The sequence below is a fragment of the Tachyglossus aculeatus genome, unplaced genomic scaffold (assembly GCF_015852505.1).
Source record: "Tachyglossus aculeatus isolate mTacAcu1 unplaced genomic scaffold, mTacAcu1.pri scaffold_164_arrow_ctg1, whole genome shotgun sequence".
NCBI classification, from domain to species: Eukaryota; Metazoa; Chordata; class Mammalia; order Monotremata; family Tachyglossidae; genus Tachyglossus; species Tachyglossus aculeatus.
Window position 1 is genome coordinate 401,578 of NW_024044887.1, and position 17,047 is coordinate 418,624.

General features: G+C 46.5%; 1 protein-coding gene across 1 annotated transcript in view; it reads right to left on the minus strand.

Annotated features, from left to right (window-relative positions):
- LOC119923257 (olfactory receptor 14A16-like) overlaps window positions 1-16,270 on the minus strand; it is a 17,895-nt gene extending 1,625 nt beyond the window's left edge. Inside the window, exons 1-3 of the mRNA XM_038742722.1 lie at window positions 16,052-16,270; window positions 15,461-15,535; window positions 2,733-3,667 (exon numbers count right to left, since the gene is read on the minus strand). Of these exons, the coding sequence (XP_038598650.1) occupies window positions 2,733-3,667; window positions 15,461-15,535; window positions 16,052-16,270 (1,229 nt within the window). The remainder of the gene's footprint in view (window positions 1-2,732; window positions 3,668-15,460; window positions 15,536-16,051) is intronic.
- Window positions 16,271-17,047: the final 777 nt, after the last annotated feature.

The window sequence follows — 17,047 nt, forward strand, 5'->3', positions numbered from 1 at the left end:
CACAGAGGAACAAGAAACAGATAAATACAGGACAATGACAGTCATGCAATATAGAAATAGCACAGTTGTCCTTTTCACATCTGGACAGACAGACTGGAGTTGGAAAACCACCCTGTAATGTGAAATTCTCAGTAGGGCCATGGGGAGTAGAGTGGCTGATTTGTGCTAGTGAGGATATCCTCATAGTAGAAAATTCAGCACAGAGAGATGGTAAATTGCAGGGTCGATTGCAGTGAGAGAAAAGTTGGGTTTATCAATGTCCAGATAGGACCATGTGTTCTGAGTTCAAAACGACCCCTACCATTAAGGAGCTCTATCTTACCACCAGTAACTAATAAACTGCCTTGAGTTCTGTGAGTCAGACCCCAGAGATCATGTTTACCAACTATATTTTACTGTACCCTCCCAAATGACTAGTAAGTGCTCAGCACAGAGTAAGGAGTCAGTAAATACCACTGAATGATTGATCAATTCTCTTCTGGGTAAGAGCAGGTGGAGCTTCTTAATTTGATTCATTCCACTAAGATTGCGAGCTATCCGAGGCAAGGGTTTGTGTCTACTGATGCTATTATACTGTACTCTCCCAAGGAGTTAGTACAGTGCTCCTCACACCGTAAGCACTTAATAAATACCATTGATTAATTTAGAATGGTATTTATTGAGGTCCCACTAGCTGCAATGAACAATATGAAGCATTTGGAAAGGTAAACAGAAAGGAGAGATATGTCATTTCTCCACCAGGAGTTTACACTCTAACAACAACAAACAGAAAAATAGCTATTCCAGATTTTCCCACTCCATCATCATCATCATCATCATCATCATCAATCGTATTTATTGAGTGCTTGTCCTGAGAATTCTCTGTCCGTTTTTCCCCAAACCCTCCATTTGTGCTTCAGACTGACTGCTCACTCTTCGTTTGAGAGGAAAATAAGGAAAATGGAGGGAAAATGGTGTGTGGGAGGCAGTGTAATCAGGGGAAGGAGAGAAGAAAGGAGAAGGGTAACAAAGATGTCTCTCACTGTAGTAATCAATCAATCAATCAGTCATATTTATTGAGCGCTTACTGTGTGCAGAGCACTGTACTAAGCACTTGGGAAGTACAAGTTGGCAACATATAGAGGCAGTCCCTACTCAACAGTGGGTTCACAGTCTAGAAGGGGGAGACAGAGAACAAAACCAAACATATTACCAAAATAAAATAAATAGAATAGATATGTAGAAGTAAAATAAATAAATAAATAGAGCAATAAATATGTACAAACATATATACATATATACAGGTGCTGTGGGGAAGGGAAGGAGGTAAGACGGGGGAATGGAGAGGGGGACGAGGGGGAGAGGAAGGAGGAGGCTCAGTCTGGGAAGGCCTCCTGGAGGAGGTGAGCTCTCGGTAGGGCCTTGAAGGGAGGAAGAGAGCTAGCTTGGCGGATGGTCAGAGGGAGGGCATTCCAGGCCAGGGGGATGACGTGGGCTGGGGTTTCGATGGTGGGACAGGTGAGAACGAGGCACGGTGAGGAGATTAGCGGCAGAGGAGTGGAAGGTGCAGGCTGGGCTGGAGGAGAGAAGGGAGGTGAGGTAGGAGGGGGCGAGGTGATGGAGAGCCTTGAAGCCGAGGGTGAGGAGTTTCTGCCTGATGCGCAGATTGATTGGTAGCCACTGGAGATTTTTGAGGAGGGGAGTAACATGCCCAGAGCGTTTCTGGACAAAGACAATCTGGGCAGCAGCATGAAGTATGGATTGAAGTGGGGAGAGACACGAGGATGGGAGATCAGAGAGAAGGCTGATGCAGTAGTCCAGATGGGATAGGATGAGAGCTTGAATGAGCAGGGTAGCGGTTTGGATGGAGAGGAAAGGACGGATCTTGGCAATGTTGCGGAGCTGAGACCGGCAGGTTTTGGTGACGGCTTGGATGTGAGGGGTGAATGAGAGAGCGGAGTCGAGGATGACACCAAGGTTTCGGGCTTGTGAGATGGGAAGGATGGTAGTGCCATCAACAGTGATGGGAAAGTCAGGGAGAGGGCAGGGTTTTGGAGGGAAGACAAGGAGTTCAGTCTTGGACATGTTGAGCTTTAGGTGGCGGGCAGACATCCAGATGGAGATGTCCTGAAGGCAGGAGGAGATGCGAGCCTGGAGGGAGGGGGAGAGAGCAGGGGCAGAGATGTAGATCTGGGTGTCATCAGCGTAGAGATGATAGTTGAAGCCGTGGGAGCGAATGAGGTCACCAAGGGAGTGAATGTAGGCATGGAGTGCATAAGAATTGTAGTCTGTGTTTGTCCTGGAACCCCTCCATGGAGCGTTCATGGCCACTGGTCAAGATTTCAAGTTTCATAATGAAATAATCATGATATTTGTCAAGCACTTACCATACGCCAAGCACTGTATTAGACATAGTTTCTTGTGTACAAACACAGTCCTTACCCTACATAGGCTCTCAGTCAAAGTAGGAGAGAGAATGGATATTTCATCCCCATTGTACAGAAAAGGAAACAGAGCCACAGAAAGTTTTACTGATTTTTCCAATGTCACACTACAGACAGTGGCAGACCCAGGACAAGAATCCAGGTCCTCGGACTCCCAGGCCACTGCTCTTTCCACTAGGTCACCCAGACAATGCTGAGGTAAAACCATTCTGGAGTGAAGACTGGTTAAGTCAGAGCCATGGTCAGGGAAGTCCGTGAAGAAGGACCTTTCATCCAATAGATATTTTCTCCTTTGTGATATGTTTTGACCATAGCAGCCTTCCCATCGCTGCCTTAATGTCTCGGTTCCTCAGGCTGTAGATGAGGGGATTAAGGGTAGGGGGCACCACGGCATAGAACACAGACACCAGCAGGTCCAGTGCAGAGGGAGAGTCTGATATTGGCTTTAGGCAGGCAGATATGCCAGACGTGACGTACAGAGTGACGACGACTAGGTGGGGTACACAGGTGGAAAAGGCTTTGGAGCGGCCCTCTGCTGACGGCACCCTCAGCACGGCCAAGAAGATGCGGACATAGGAGCCCACGATGAGCATGAAGCAGAAGAAAGCTAAGATGAGGCTGATGACTAAACTCACATCTTCTGGGACATGGTCAGTGGAACATGAAAGTCTTAGCAACTGGGGACCATCACAGAAGAACTGGTGGACAGTGATGGGGCCACAGAAGGATAGAGAGAAGGTACTGGCTGTGTACATGATGGCATTCGAACAGCTGCAGAACCAAGAGGCAGCCAACATGCGTACACAGGCCCCGTGGGGCATGATGATCTCATAGTGCAGGGGGCGGCAGATGGCAACATAGCGGTCGTGGGACATCACTGTGAGCAGGGCCATCTCTGTTCCAGCCAGTGAAAATACAAGGAATACCTGGGCAGCGCAGCCCAGCAGAGAGATGGAGTTGACATTCGTGAGGGAATTGAAGATGGATTTGGGGACTGTGACGGAGATGTAGCCGAGGTCAATGACGGACAGGTTCTTGAGGAAGAAGTACATGGGGGTGTGCAAGTGCCGGTCAACGGTGGTGACGGCAATGATAAGGAGATTCCCCATCAGGGCTGCCAGATAGACCAGAAGGAACAGTGCAGCATGGATCAACTGCAACTCCCGGATGTCGGAGAATCCCTGAAGGAGGAATTCTGTCACTGTCGTGATGTTAGACATGGTCTGGGAGGTGTCATGAACTGCCTGTGAGAGGGAAGAATGGAGCAAAGTCAACATCCCAAACTGAACATCTTCTGAGTCTACCATTAGTGTTGGGGGTTTTCTGGAGAAGAGCTATAACCAATCTCAAGAAAATTTATAATGTGATGGGGTGACAGGAGGCAGGAGTGCATTTTGGCCCAGATAAAACAGCAGAAAATAATAGTTGGGGTATTAAGCGCTGGCTTTGTGCGAAATGCAGTTCTAAGTGCTGGGGTAGATACAAGAGAAACAGCACCTCACAATCTAAGAATGAGGGAGAACAGTTCTTAATCTCCATTTTACAGGTGAGAAAACTGGTGCCCAGTGAGGTTAAATGACTTGTTAAGATCACCCAGCAGGCAAGTGGCAGAGTCATGTTAAAACCAAGGTCCTCTGACTCCCAGCCTCATAGTCTTTCCACTAGGCCATGCAGCTACTGCAGTGATACTCCTACTCACACCATCTTCAAAAACCCTACTAAATCACATCTCCTCCAAGTAGCCTCCTCTGATTATACTCTCATTTCCCCACTCTCTTCTATTTCATCTATACACTTGAATCAGTACCCTTTGAGAACGTTTTTTCTCACTCCCCCCACAGACACACAGCACTTATGTCCATATCTTTATTTGCTGCCACTTCCACTACTTGTAATTTATTTTCATGCCTGTCTCCCCAACTAGTGTGTTAGCTACTTTTTTTAAATGGTAGTTGTTAAGCGATTACTATGTGCCAAGTGCTGTTCTAAGCACTGGGGTAGATTCATTCATTCATTCATTCTATCGTATTTATTGAGCACTTACTGCATGCAGAGCACTGTACTAAGCGCTTGGGAAGTACAAGTTGGCAGCATATAGAGACGGTCCCTACCCAACAGCGGGCTCAGGTTGTTTCATGGGGGGTTCACAATTTTAATCCCCTCTTTTACAGATGAGGTAACTGAGGCACAGAGAAGTTAAGTGACTTGCCCAAAGTCACAAAGCTGACAAGTGGCAGAGCTCCTTGATCACTGTGGTCATATGCACTGTAATTTTCCCAGCACTTAGTACAGTGCTCTGCACGTAGTCAGTGCTCACTAATACCGTTTATTGATTGATCTAAGCATTAGGGTCCGTATCCTTTAAGAACTTTGATATTCACCCTACTCCCAGTCTCACAGCACTTTGTCCAAAGTTTATACTCTGCTGCTTCCCCTATCTGTAATTTATTTTAATGTTTGTCTCTCTTGACAGTCTAAAAACCCCTTCAGGGAAGGGGTCATGTCTACCAGCTCTATTGTATTGTGTTCTTCCCAGTGCTTAGTACAGTGCTTTACACCAAAAAGCACTTAATAAATACAATTGATTGAGATAGGATTCCAGATAGAATCCAGATATATTTCCATGCCAGTGAGTCAGCAGGTATTTACTGCACCCTCCCACGAGGTCATCCACTGCCCTTCATTGACAGGGATCATAGTAAAGAGTAGACCTACTCTCAAAATCAACACCCTCCATCAGTGCTTCTGACCCCATCAGCTACCATTCACTTGCCAGTGGCTTCTTCTACGTTGCTTGTAAACGTGCTCACATATTCACTATCTCAAAAACAACCCTCTTTGTCCTTACAACTATCACCAGCTATTGTCCTATCTTCCTCCTACCATTCCTTTCCAGACTCCTTGGGCAAGTTGTCTCCTTTCTCTCCTCCAATTCTGTCCTCGATTCACTCAAATCTGGTTTCTGCCCCTTTTGCTCCACTGAAACTGCCTTCTCTAAGGTCACCAGTTTTTCATTTTGCCCAATCCAACAGCCTCCATCCTAATCATCCATGACGTCTCAGCTGCCGTCAACATTGTCGACCACTCCCTTCTTGTGGAAACATTACCCAACCACGGCTTCACTGACAGACAGAGTTCCTAGTTTTCTGCCCCTTTGCAATCTCTTTCACAGGCTCCTCTGCCTCCCACCTTCTAAATGTGGGAGTCCCTCAAGGATTGGTTCAGAACCCCTTGGATTCTACAGATACTCCCACTCCCTTGCACAATTCATTTGCTCCCATGACTTCAACTACCTCCTCTACACGGATGATTCCCTAATTTACCTCTCCAGCCCTGACTCTCTCCTTCTCAGCAATCTCATATTGACTCTTGCCTTCAAGACATTTCTATTTGCATTTCCTGTTGTAACCTCAAAGTAAACAAGCTCAAAACAGAACTCCTCATCATCTTCTGCCCCAAACTGTGTCCTCCCCAGTCTTTAGGATCACTGAAGACAACACCACTATCCTCCTTGTCTCACAAATGTTTACTCGCCATTATCATCAACATCTCTCTCATTTAACCCACATATTCAATATGTCACCAAACCCTGTTGGTTTTACCTTCACAACACCACTGAAACCCATCCTTAACTCTCCATCCAAATTGCTGCTATGTTGATTCAAGCACTTATTGTAGTCTGACTCGATGACTGCAGCAGCCTCCTGGCTGACCTTGCTGCCTCCTGGCTTTCCCCAATCCAGTTCATACTTCACTCTGCTGACCGGATCATTGTTCTAGATAAATGTTCAGTCCACATCTCCCCACTCCTCGGGAACCTCCAGTGGTTTCCCATGAACTTCCACATCAAAGAGAAACTTTTACCATTGGCTTTCCAGCGCTCAATGGCCTTGCCCCCTCCTACCTTACCTCCCCCATTTCCTTCTACAACCCTGCCCGCACATTTCACTCCTCTAATGTCAACCGATACATTTCACCTCACTGCCAACCTCTCACTCACATCATACCTATGACCTGGAGTGCCCTTACTCTTCATATCTGACAGATGATCATCCTCCCCACCTTCAAAGTCTCATCACAAGCACATCTCCTCCAAGAGGTCTTCCTTAACTAAGCCTTCATTTGCTTTTCTCCCATTCCCTCTGCATCACCCTTGCACTTGGATTTATAACCTCTCTTCAACCCCCCCATCAACCCCACAGCACTTATATACTTATCTGTAATTTATTTGTTTCTGTTAATGTCCATCTCCCGCTTGAGTCTGTAAGCTGGTTGTGGTCTGGGGATGTGTCTGTTTATTGCTATATTGTATTCTCCCAAATGATTAGTACAGTCCTTTGCACACAGTAAGTGTTTAATAAATATGATTGATTGATTAATCGATTGATTGGTCTCTCCAGTCCTCAAAAATCTCCAGTGGTTGCCCATCCACCTCCACATCGAATAGGAATGCCTTGCTCTCAGCTTTTAAAATTTCATCCGGCCCAGTCCTTCATATCTTACCTGGCTGATTACCCACTACAACCCAGGCCACACGCATCACTACTCTAACGCCAACCTACTCATTGTGCCTCGATCTTGTCTACCTTATCTCTGACCACTTGCCTACATCCTGCCTCTAGCCTTGGATTCCTTCCCTGTTCCTATCAGGCAGACTCTCACTCTCCCTATCTTCAAAGCCTTATAAGAATCACATCTCTTCCAAGAGGCCTTCCCTTCTCAAACCCTCATTTCCCCTGCTGAGGACCAGAGGGTGGTCTCTCCCCACATCTTATAGATAATTTGTGTTTAGCTCAGCATTTAGCATCGTGTTTGGAGTGAGTGCTTGATCAATCCCATGCATTTCAGGAGGAATTCAATGACCTGGGGTGGATTCGTGCCTAATTGCCCCTGCTGCTCTCCTTATCCTGTGGGTCTGCACGCCATCGATCGCGTCTTGTGGAGGTTCGCTAACTGGAAAATCATTTTGATTTTAAGCACCATAGATTGTCTTCTGGGGCTGGACTGTTCTGTGACTGGCACAGCCTCGTCCACCGCAAAGTCCCAGAAGTGGGAGCTGAACAAGTCCCAAAGGGTCTCCAGAGTGCAGATCCGGGCCAGTGGGGCAGGCCACCTGGTTTCAGAGGTGGGGCTATTCCCAGGGCACAACCAGGGAGGAATTGGTTCTGCCTTCTCTTCAGTCTCAGATTGACCAAAATAATGTGGTACTCTAGCACCTTGAAGCCGACCCAACAGACACAAGCCTGACAAAAGCATGGCCATGAGGGACCATGACTCTTCCCTACCAGACTGTAAGCCCCTTGGGGTCAGGGATCATGTCTATTAACTCTACTGCACTCTTCACATAGTACAGTGTTCTGCCCGTGGTAAATGGTCAACTAGTTTGATAGAGTGATTGATTGATTTATGAGGACATCCACCTAAACAGTTTTCAGATGCAGAACCTCTCTAGATCACTGTGCCTGCATTTCGAACCCCTCTTCACTGACAAGTAAACCTTGGCATTATCCTTGACTCCTCTCTCTCATTCAACCCAAATATTCTGATCCATCACTAAATCCTGTCGATTCCACCTTCATGAGATTGCTAAAATCTGCCCTTTCCTCTCCATCCAAACTGCTGCCACGTTAATCCAATCACTTATCATTTTTCTACAAAAATGTTTAGTCCATGTTTCTCCACGCCTCAAAAAACTCCAATGGTTGCCTATCCACCTCTGCATCAAACAAAAACTCCTCACCAGAGATATTAAAGCACTCAATCACCTTGCCCCCTCCCTACCTGACTTTACTACTCTCCTACTACAACCCAGCCCACACAATTTGCTCCTTTAATGCTAACTTTCTCACTGTACCTTGACCTCATCTATGTCACCACCAACGTCTTGCCCATGTCCCACCTCTGGCCTGGAATGCCCTTCCTCCTCATATCAGACAGAAAATTACTCTCTCCACCATCAAAGCCTTATTGAAGGCCCATCTCCTCCAAGAGGCCTTCCCTGACTAAGCCCTCCTTTCCTCTTCTCCCTTTTCCTTCTATGACACCCTGACTTGCTCCCTTCATTCATCCCATGATAGCAGCAGACAGCATGGTTCTCCGTGTCTGCTGCAGGGCACAGGAGTTCAACTCAGACTGCGGTTTGGAAAGGAGAAAAGGAGGGAGCAGGGACCAAACTACTTTGGCAACTCAGTGATGCCCCATTTCAGCAGAAGCTCTCGATGCTGGACTCCTTGGCACCTGGGGTGGGTGGGCACCATTGTGTTCTCTACAGGAAACAGCCCAAGGCTCCCCTCTTTGTTACGGAGCCTGAACCTGAGGAAGCCAAGAGTAGCACAGAGTAACAAGAAACAGATAAATACAGGACAACCACAGTCAGGCAATAGAGAAATTGAGAAGCAATAGGACAAATAGAGAATTGAGAAGCAGTGTGGCTCAGTGGAAAGAGCATGGGCTTTGGAGTCAGAGTTCATGGGTTCAAATCCATCCCAGCTCCTCCACTTAGCTGTGTGACTTTGGGCAAATCACTTAACTTCTCTGTGCCTCAGTTACCTCATCTGTAAAATGGGGATTAAGGCTGTGAGCCCCACGTGGGACAACCTGATCACCTTGTGCTTAGAACAGTGCTTTGCAGATATAAGTTCTTAATAAATGCTATTATTATCATTGTAATTATTAGAAATGACACAGTTGTCCTTTTTACACCTGGACGGACTGGAGTTGGAAAACCACACTCTAACATGAAATTCTCAGTAAGGCCATGGGGACGATGGAAGCTGATTTGTGCTATTCAGGATTTCCTCATATGAGAAAATTCAGCACAGAGAGATCGTAAATTGCAGGGTCGATTGCAGTCAGGGAATAGTAGGGTTTATCAAAGTCCATATAGGACAAAGTGTTCTGAGTTCATAAACATGACCCCTGACCTCAAGGAGCTCAATTTCACCACCAGAAATTACTAAACTGCCATGAAGTTTGTGAGTCAGACTCCGGAGATCATGTTTACCAACTATATTTTATTGTACCCACCCAAGTGACTAGAAAGCGCTCAGCACACAGTAAGGAGTCAATAAATATCACTGAATGATTGATCAATTCTCTTCTGGGTAAGAGCAGTTGGAGCTTCTTAATTTGATTCATTCCACTAAGATTGTAAGTTATCCAAGGCAAGGGATTGTGACTACCGATGCTATTATACTGTACTCTCCCTAGCACTTGGTAGAGTGCTCCTCACACAGTAAGCACTTAGTAAATACCATTGATTGATTTAGAATGGTATTTATTGAGGTCCCACTAGCTGCAGTGCACAGTATGAAGCATTTGGAAAGGTAAACAGAAAGGAGAGATATGTCATTTGCTGACCAGGAGGTAACACTCCAACAACAATAAACAGAAAGAGATCTATTGCAGATTTTCCCACTCCATCTCATGTCTTCAACATTCTCTCCCCGTTTTTCACCAAACCCTGCATTTGTGCTTCAAACTGACTGCTCACATTTCATTAGAGAGGAAAATAAAGAAAAGGGGAAAGTGGGAGGGAGGCAGTGTAAATGGGGGAAGGAGAGAAGAGAGGAGAAGGGAAACAAAGATGTTTCTCACTGCAGTAAGGCACGGAGTGCATAAGAATTGTAGTCTGTGTTTTTCCTGGACCCCCTCCATGGAGCATTCGTGGCCACTGGTCAAGATTTCAAGCTTCATAATGATACTAATAATCGTGATATCTGTTAAGCACTTACCAGAGAAGCAGCATGGTTCAGTGGAAAGAGCGCGGGCTTGGGAGTCAGAGGTCATGGGTTCGAATCCCAACTCCACCACTTATCAGCTGTGTGACTTTGGGCAAGTCACTTAACTTCTCTGTGCCTCAGTTACCTCATCTGTAAAATGGGGATGAAGACTGTGAGCCCCACGTGGGACAACCTGATTACCTTGTATCTTCCTCAGTGCTTAGAACAGTGCTTGGCACATAGTAAGCACTTAACAAATACCAAAATTATTATTATTATTATTATTGTTACCATATGCCAAGCACTGCATTAGATATAGTTTGTTGGGTACAAACACAGTCCTTACCCCACATAGGCTCTCAGCCTAAGTAGGAGAGAGAATGAGTATTTTATCCCCATTTTACAGATAAGGAAACAGAGGCAAAGAAAGTTTCACGGACTTTTCCAATGTCACACTACAGACAGTGGCAGACCCAGGACAAGAATCCAGGTCCTCTGACTCCCAGGCAAGTGCTCTGTCCACTAGGTCACCCAGACAATGCTGAGGTAAAACCCTTCTGGAGTGAAGACTGGTTAAGTAAGAGCCATGGTCAGGGCAGTCCGTGGAGAGGACCTTTTATCCTGTAGATGGCTTCTCCTTTGGGAAATGTTTTGGCCACAGCAGCCTTCCCATCGCTGCCTTCATGTCCCGGTTTCTCGGGCTGTAGATGAGGGGATTAAGGGTAGGGGGCACCACGGCATAGAACACAGACACCAGCAGGTCCAGTGCAGAGGGAGAGTCTGATATCGGCTTAAGATAGGCAGACATGCCAGACATGATGAACAGAGTGATGACGACCAGGTGGGGCAGACAGGTGGAGAAGGCCTTGGAGCTACCCTCCGCCGATGGCATCCTCAGCACGGCTGAGAAGATGCGGACGTAGGAGCCCACGATGAGCACGAAGCAGAGGAAAGCTAAGCACATGCTGATGGCTAAACTCACATCTTCTAGGACATGGTCAGTGGAACATGCAAGTCTTAGCAACTGGGCACCGTCGCAGAAGAACTGGGGGACAGTGTTGGGGCCACAGAAGGATAGAGAGAAGGTGCTGGCTGTGTATGTGATGGCACTCAAACAGCTGCTGAACCAAGAGGCAGCCAACATGCGTACACAGGCCCCGTGGGGCATGGTGATCTCATAGTGCAGGGGGCGGCAGATGGCGACATAGCGGTCGTGGGACATCACCGTGAGCAGGGCCACCTCTGTTCCAGCGAATAAAAATACAAGGAATACTTGGGCGGCGCAGCCCAGCAGAGAGATGGAGTTAGCATTCGTGAGGGAATTGAAGATGGATTTGGGGACTGTGACGGAGATGTAGCCAAGGTCCAAAATGGACAGGTTCTTGATGAAGAAGTACATGGGGGTGTGCAAGTGCCGGTCAAGGGTGGTGACGGCAATGATGAGGAGATTCCCCATCAAGGCTGTCAGATAGACCAGAAGGAACAGCGCAGTGTGGATCAGCTGCAACTCCTGGATGTCTGAGAATCGCAGGAGGAGGAATTCTGTCACTCTCGTGATGTTAAACATTGTCCGGGAGATGTCATGAGCTGCCTGTGAGAGTGAAGAATTGAGCAAAGTCAACATCCCAAACTGAGCATCTTCTGAGTCTACTATTAGTTTGGGGGTTTTCTGGAGAAGAGCTATAACCAATCTCAAGAAAATTTATAATGTGGTGGGGTGACAGGAGGCAGGAGTGCATTTTGGCCCGGATACAACAGCAAAATATAATAATTGGGGTATCTGTTAAGCACTTACTTTGTGCAAAATGCAGTTCTAGGTGCTTGGGTAGATACAAGATAAACAGCACCTCACAATCTAAGTGGGAGGGAGAACAGTTCATAATCCCCATTATACAGGTGAGGACACTGGGCCCATAGAGGTTCAATGACTTGTTAAGATCACCCAGCAGGCAAGTGGCAGAGTCAGTCCTCTGACTCCCAGCCTCGTAGTCTTTCCATTAGGCCATGCAGCTAATGCAGTGATTCTCCTAATCACAACATCTTTAAAAACCCTATTAAATCACATCTCCTCCAAGTAGCCTCCTCTGATTATACTCTCATTTCCCCACACTATTGGCCTTCTCTTCTATTTCGTCTATACACTTGAATTAGTACACTTTGAGAATGTTTTTTCTCACTCCATCCACAGACACACAGCACTTATGTCCATATCTTTATTTGCTGCCACTTCCACTACTTGTAATTTATTTTAATGCCTATCTCCCCAACTAGTACGTTAGCTCCTTTTCATTTTAATGGTAGTTAAGCGATTACTATATGTGCCAATCGCTATTCTAAGCACTGGGGTAGAAGCAAGGTTATCAATTTGTCCCACGTGGGGCTCACAGTTTTAATCCCCTTTTTTACAGATGAGGAAACCGAGGCACAGAGAAATTAAGTGACTTGCCCAAAGTCACAAAGCTGACAAGTGGCAGAGCTCCTTGAGCACAGTAGTCATTTGCGCAGTAATTTTCCAAGCACTTAGTACAGTGCTCTGCACCTAGTCAGTGCTCACTAATATCGTTTCTTTATTGATTGATCTAAGCATTAGGCTCTGTATCCTTTAAGAACTTTGATATTCACCCTACTCCCAGTTGCACAGCACTTTGTCCAAAGCCTTATACTGTGCTGTGTCGCCTATCTGTAACTTATTTTAATGCTTGTCACTCTTACTAGTCTATAAACCCCTTAAGGGAAGGGGTCATGTCTACCAGCTCCGTCGTATTGTGCTCTTCCCAGTGCTTAGTACAGTGCTCTGCACCAAAAAGCACTTAAATACAATTGATTGATATATGATTGCAGGTAGAACCCAGATATATTTCCATGCCAGTGAGTCAGCAGGTATTCACTGCACCCTCCCACAAGGTCATCCACTGCCCTTCATTGACAGGGATCATGGTAAAGAGTAAACCTACTCTCAAAATCTACCCCCTCCACCAGTGTTTCTGACCCCATCTGATACCATACACTGGCCAGTGGCTTCTTCTACGTTGCTTGTAAAGGTGCTCACATGTCCCCTATCTTCTAAAAAGAACTCTTTGTCCTTACAACTACCACCAGCTATTGTCCCATCTTCCTCCTACCATTCCTTTCCAAACTCCTTGGGCAAGTTGTCTGCTTCCTCTCCTCCAATTCTGTCCTTGATTCATTCCAATCTGGTTGATTTCCCCTTTGCTTTACTGAAACTACCTTCTCCAAGGCCACCAGTGATCTCCTTTTGCCAAACCCAGAGGCCTCCATCCTAATCATCCTTGACCTCTCAGCTGCCTTCAACACTGTTGACCACCCCCTTCTTGTGGAAACATTATCCAACCTTGGCTTCACTGACACTGTCCTCTCCTAGTTTTCCGCTCCTTTCTGATCTCTTTCACAGGCTCCTCTGCCTCCCACACCCTCTAAATGTGGGAGTCCCTCAAGGATTGTTTCAGAACCCCTTTGTTTCTACAGATACACCCACTCCCTTGCACAATTCATTTGCTCCCATGACTTCAACTACCTTCTCTACATGGATGATTCCCTAATTTACCTCTCCAGCCCTGAGTCTTTCCTTCTCAGCAATCTCATATTTACTCTCGCCTTCAAGACATTTCTATTTGGATTTTGTGTTGTCACCTCATAGTTAACCTGCTCAAAACAGAACTCCTCATCTTCTGCTCCAGACTGTATCCTCCCCCTGTCTTTTGGATCACTGAAGACAACAACATTTGTCTCACAAATGGGTACTCTTGCCATTATCATCGACATCTCTCTCATTTAACCACATATTCAATATGTCACCAAATCCTGTTGGTTTTCCCTGCACAACACCACTGAAACTCATCCTTAACTCTCCAGCCAAATTGCTGCTATGTTGATCCAAGCACTTATCGTAATCTGACTTGATGACTGCAGCAGCCTCCTGGCTGACCTTGCTGCCTCCTGTCTTTCCCCAGTCCAGTTCATACTTCACTCTGCTGACAGGATCGTTTTTCTAGAAAAATGTTCAGTCCACTTCTCCCCACTCCTCAGGAACCTGCAGTGGTTTCCCATGAATCTCCGCATCAAACAGAAACTTTTACCATCGGCTTTACCGCGCTCAATCGCCTTGCCCCCTCCTACCTTACCTCCCTGATTTCATTCATTCATTCATTCAATCGTATTTATTGAGCACTTACTGTGTGCAGAGCACTATACAAGTTGGCAATATAATTTCCTACTACCCAGCCCGCACATTTCACTCCTCTAAGGTCAACCTATACAGTACACCTCAATCTCATATACCTCACTGCCAACCTCTCACTCACATCATAACTCTGACCTGGAGTGCCCTTACTCTTCATATCTGACAGACGATCATCCTCCCCACCTTCAAAGTCTTATCGCAAGCACATCTCCTCCAAGAGGTCTTTCTTAACTAAGCCTTCATTACCTCTTCTCCCTCTCCCTCTGCATTATCCTTGCACTTGGATTTGTACCCTCTCTTCACCCCTCCAACAACCCCACAGTGCTTATGTACATGTCCATCTCCTGCTCCAGACTGTAAGCTCATTGTGGGCTGGGGATGTGTCTGTTTATTGTTATATTGTACTCTCCAAAGTGATTAGTACAGTCCTTTGTTCACAGTAAGTGTTTAATAAATATGATTGATTGATTAATCGATTGATTGGTCTCTCCATTCCTCAGAAATCTCCAGCGGTTGCCCATCCACCTCCACATCGAATGAGAATGCCTTGCTCTCAGCTTTTAAATTCTCAATTGGCCTGGCCCTTCGTACGTTACCTGGCTGATTACACACTACAACCCAGGCCACACGCTTCACTACTCTAATGCCAACTTACTCATTGTACCTCGATCTTGTCTACCTCACCTTTGACCACTGGCCTACATCCTGCCTATAGCCTTGGACTCTTTCCCTGTTCATACGTGGCAGACTCTCACTCTCCCTATCTTCAAAGCCTTATAAGAATCTCACCTCTTCCAAGAGGCCTTCCCCTATCAAGCCCTCATTTCCCCTACTGAGGACCAGAGGGGGATCTCTCCCCACATCTTATTGATAACTTGTGTTTAGCTCAGCATTTAGCATCGTGTTTGGAGTGAGTGCTTGATCAATCCCATGCATTTCAGGAGGAACTCACTGACCTGGGATGGGTTCGTGCTCAATTGCCCCTACTGCTCTCCTCATCCTTTTGGTTTGCAGGCCATCGATTGCATCTTGTGGAGGTTCGTTACCTGGAAAATAATTTTGATTTTAAGTACCACAGATTCTCTCCTGGGGCTGGACTGTTCTGTGACTGGCACAGCCTTGTCCACCACAAAGTCCCCGAAGTGGGAGCTGTACAAGTTCCAAAGGGTCTCCAGAGTGCAGACCCAGGCCTGTGGGGCAGGCCACCTGGTTTCAGAGGTGGGGTTATTCCCAGGGCACAACCAGGGAGGAATTGGTTCTGCCTTTTCCTCAGTCTCAGATTGACCATAATAATGTGATACATCAGCACCTTGAAGCCGACCCAGCGGACACAAGCCTGGCAAGAGCATGGCAAGGAGGTACCATGACTCTTCCCTACCAGGTGGAAAGCCTCATGGGGTCAGGGATCATGGCTATTAACTCTATTGTACTCTTCCAGTGCTTAGTACGGTGTTCTGTCCACAATAAATGGGCAATTAGTAAGATTGATAGATAGATTGATTGATTGATTTATGAGGACATCCTCCTACACAGACAGTTTCCAGATGCAGATCCTCTCTATATCACTGTGCCTTTATTTCAAACCCCTCTTTACTGACAGATAAACCTTGGCATTATCCTTGACTCCTCTCTCTCTTTCAACCCAAATATTCTAGTCCATCAGTGTAAATTCCAAAATCCACCGGGATTATTGACTGACTATCCACCGGGAAATTTCTCATCCCCCAGGCTGTCAGGGTTTCTGGGATGCCCTTGGCCAAAATGGTCATAGTGTTGGCCAAGGCCAGGTGGGCGAGGATCAGGCCTGAGGAAGTCAGCTTGTGGCTGGAGGAAACCAGGCAAACATACACCATGATGAGGAACATGTTCCTCAAGACCCCCATGCTAATCTCCAGCAGGATGAGGACCCCAAAGATGATCTCCATCCTTGGGATTCAGTGCCAGAGCCAGAGAAGGCTTCCTGGAGGGCCACCTGAAAAGGTGGAGAGAGGAGAGGAAATGTTCCCTAGAGCACAGAGCTCCAACCAAGGCTCAGACCCATTACCTACCAGGCATATGCTTTGGATATTAAAGTAACGAGACTGTAAGCTCCTTGTGGTCAGCGACTGTGTTTACCAAGTCTATTTTACTGACCCAAGTGCTTAGTACAGTGTTTGGAATACAGTAAGCAATCAATAAACCACGGATTGATTGACTGATTGAAACTCTCAAGACTGTTCACAGCTCCCACATATGTATTCATCGACTTGATTCCCATGTGATGGCCAGGGCATTAGCAAGCAGACAAGAGTGATCATGTTCAGCTAGAAAAACTCCAAGTTGGGCTCAAGCCGACTTGGACCTGGGAAGGGTGAGAAAGCCAAAGGATCACCCCTTCAGAACTGAGAGAAATCTGTGCTGTGGACTACAGTTGTAGTGGGGTAAAGCATATGACAAAACAGAGGACCAAGTCTGCAGTCGAAATCTGGGCCCCTTCCAGTTCCACCTCTTCCCCCTGTAGATTGTAGACTCTTTGTGGGCAGGGATCACAGAGTCTATCGACTCTGCTGTACTTTCCCAAGTGCTTAGTAGTGTTTTCACACAGTAAACACTCAGTAAATACCATTGATTGATCGATTGACCCATGAAGGAGGAAACAGGAAGCCTTTGCTACTGGCCAGAGGAATGAGGCCACAGCGAGCACTCTGAGCATATTCAGTCAA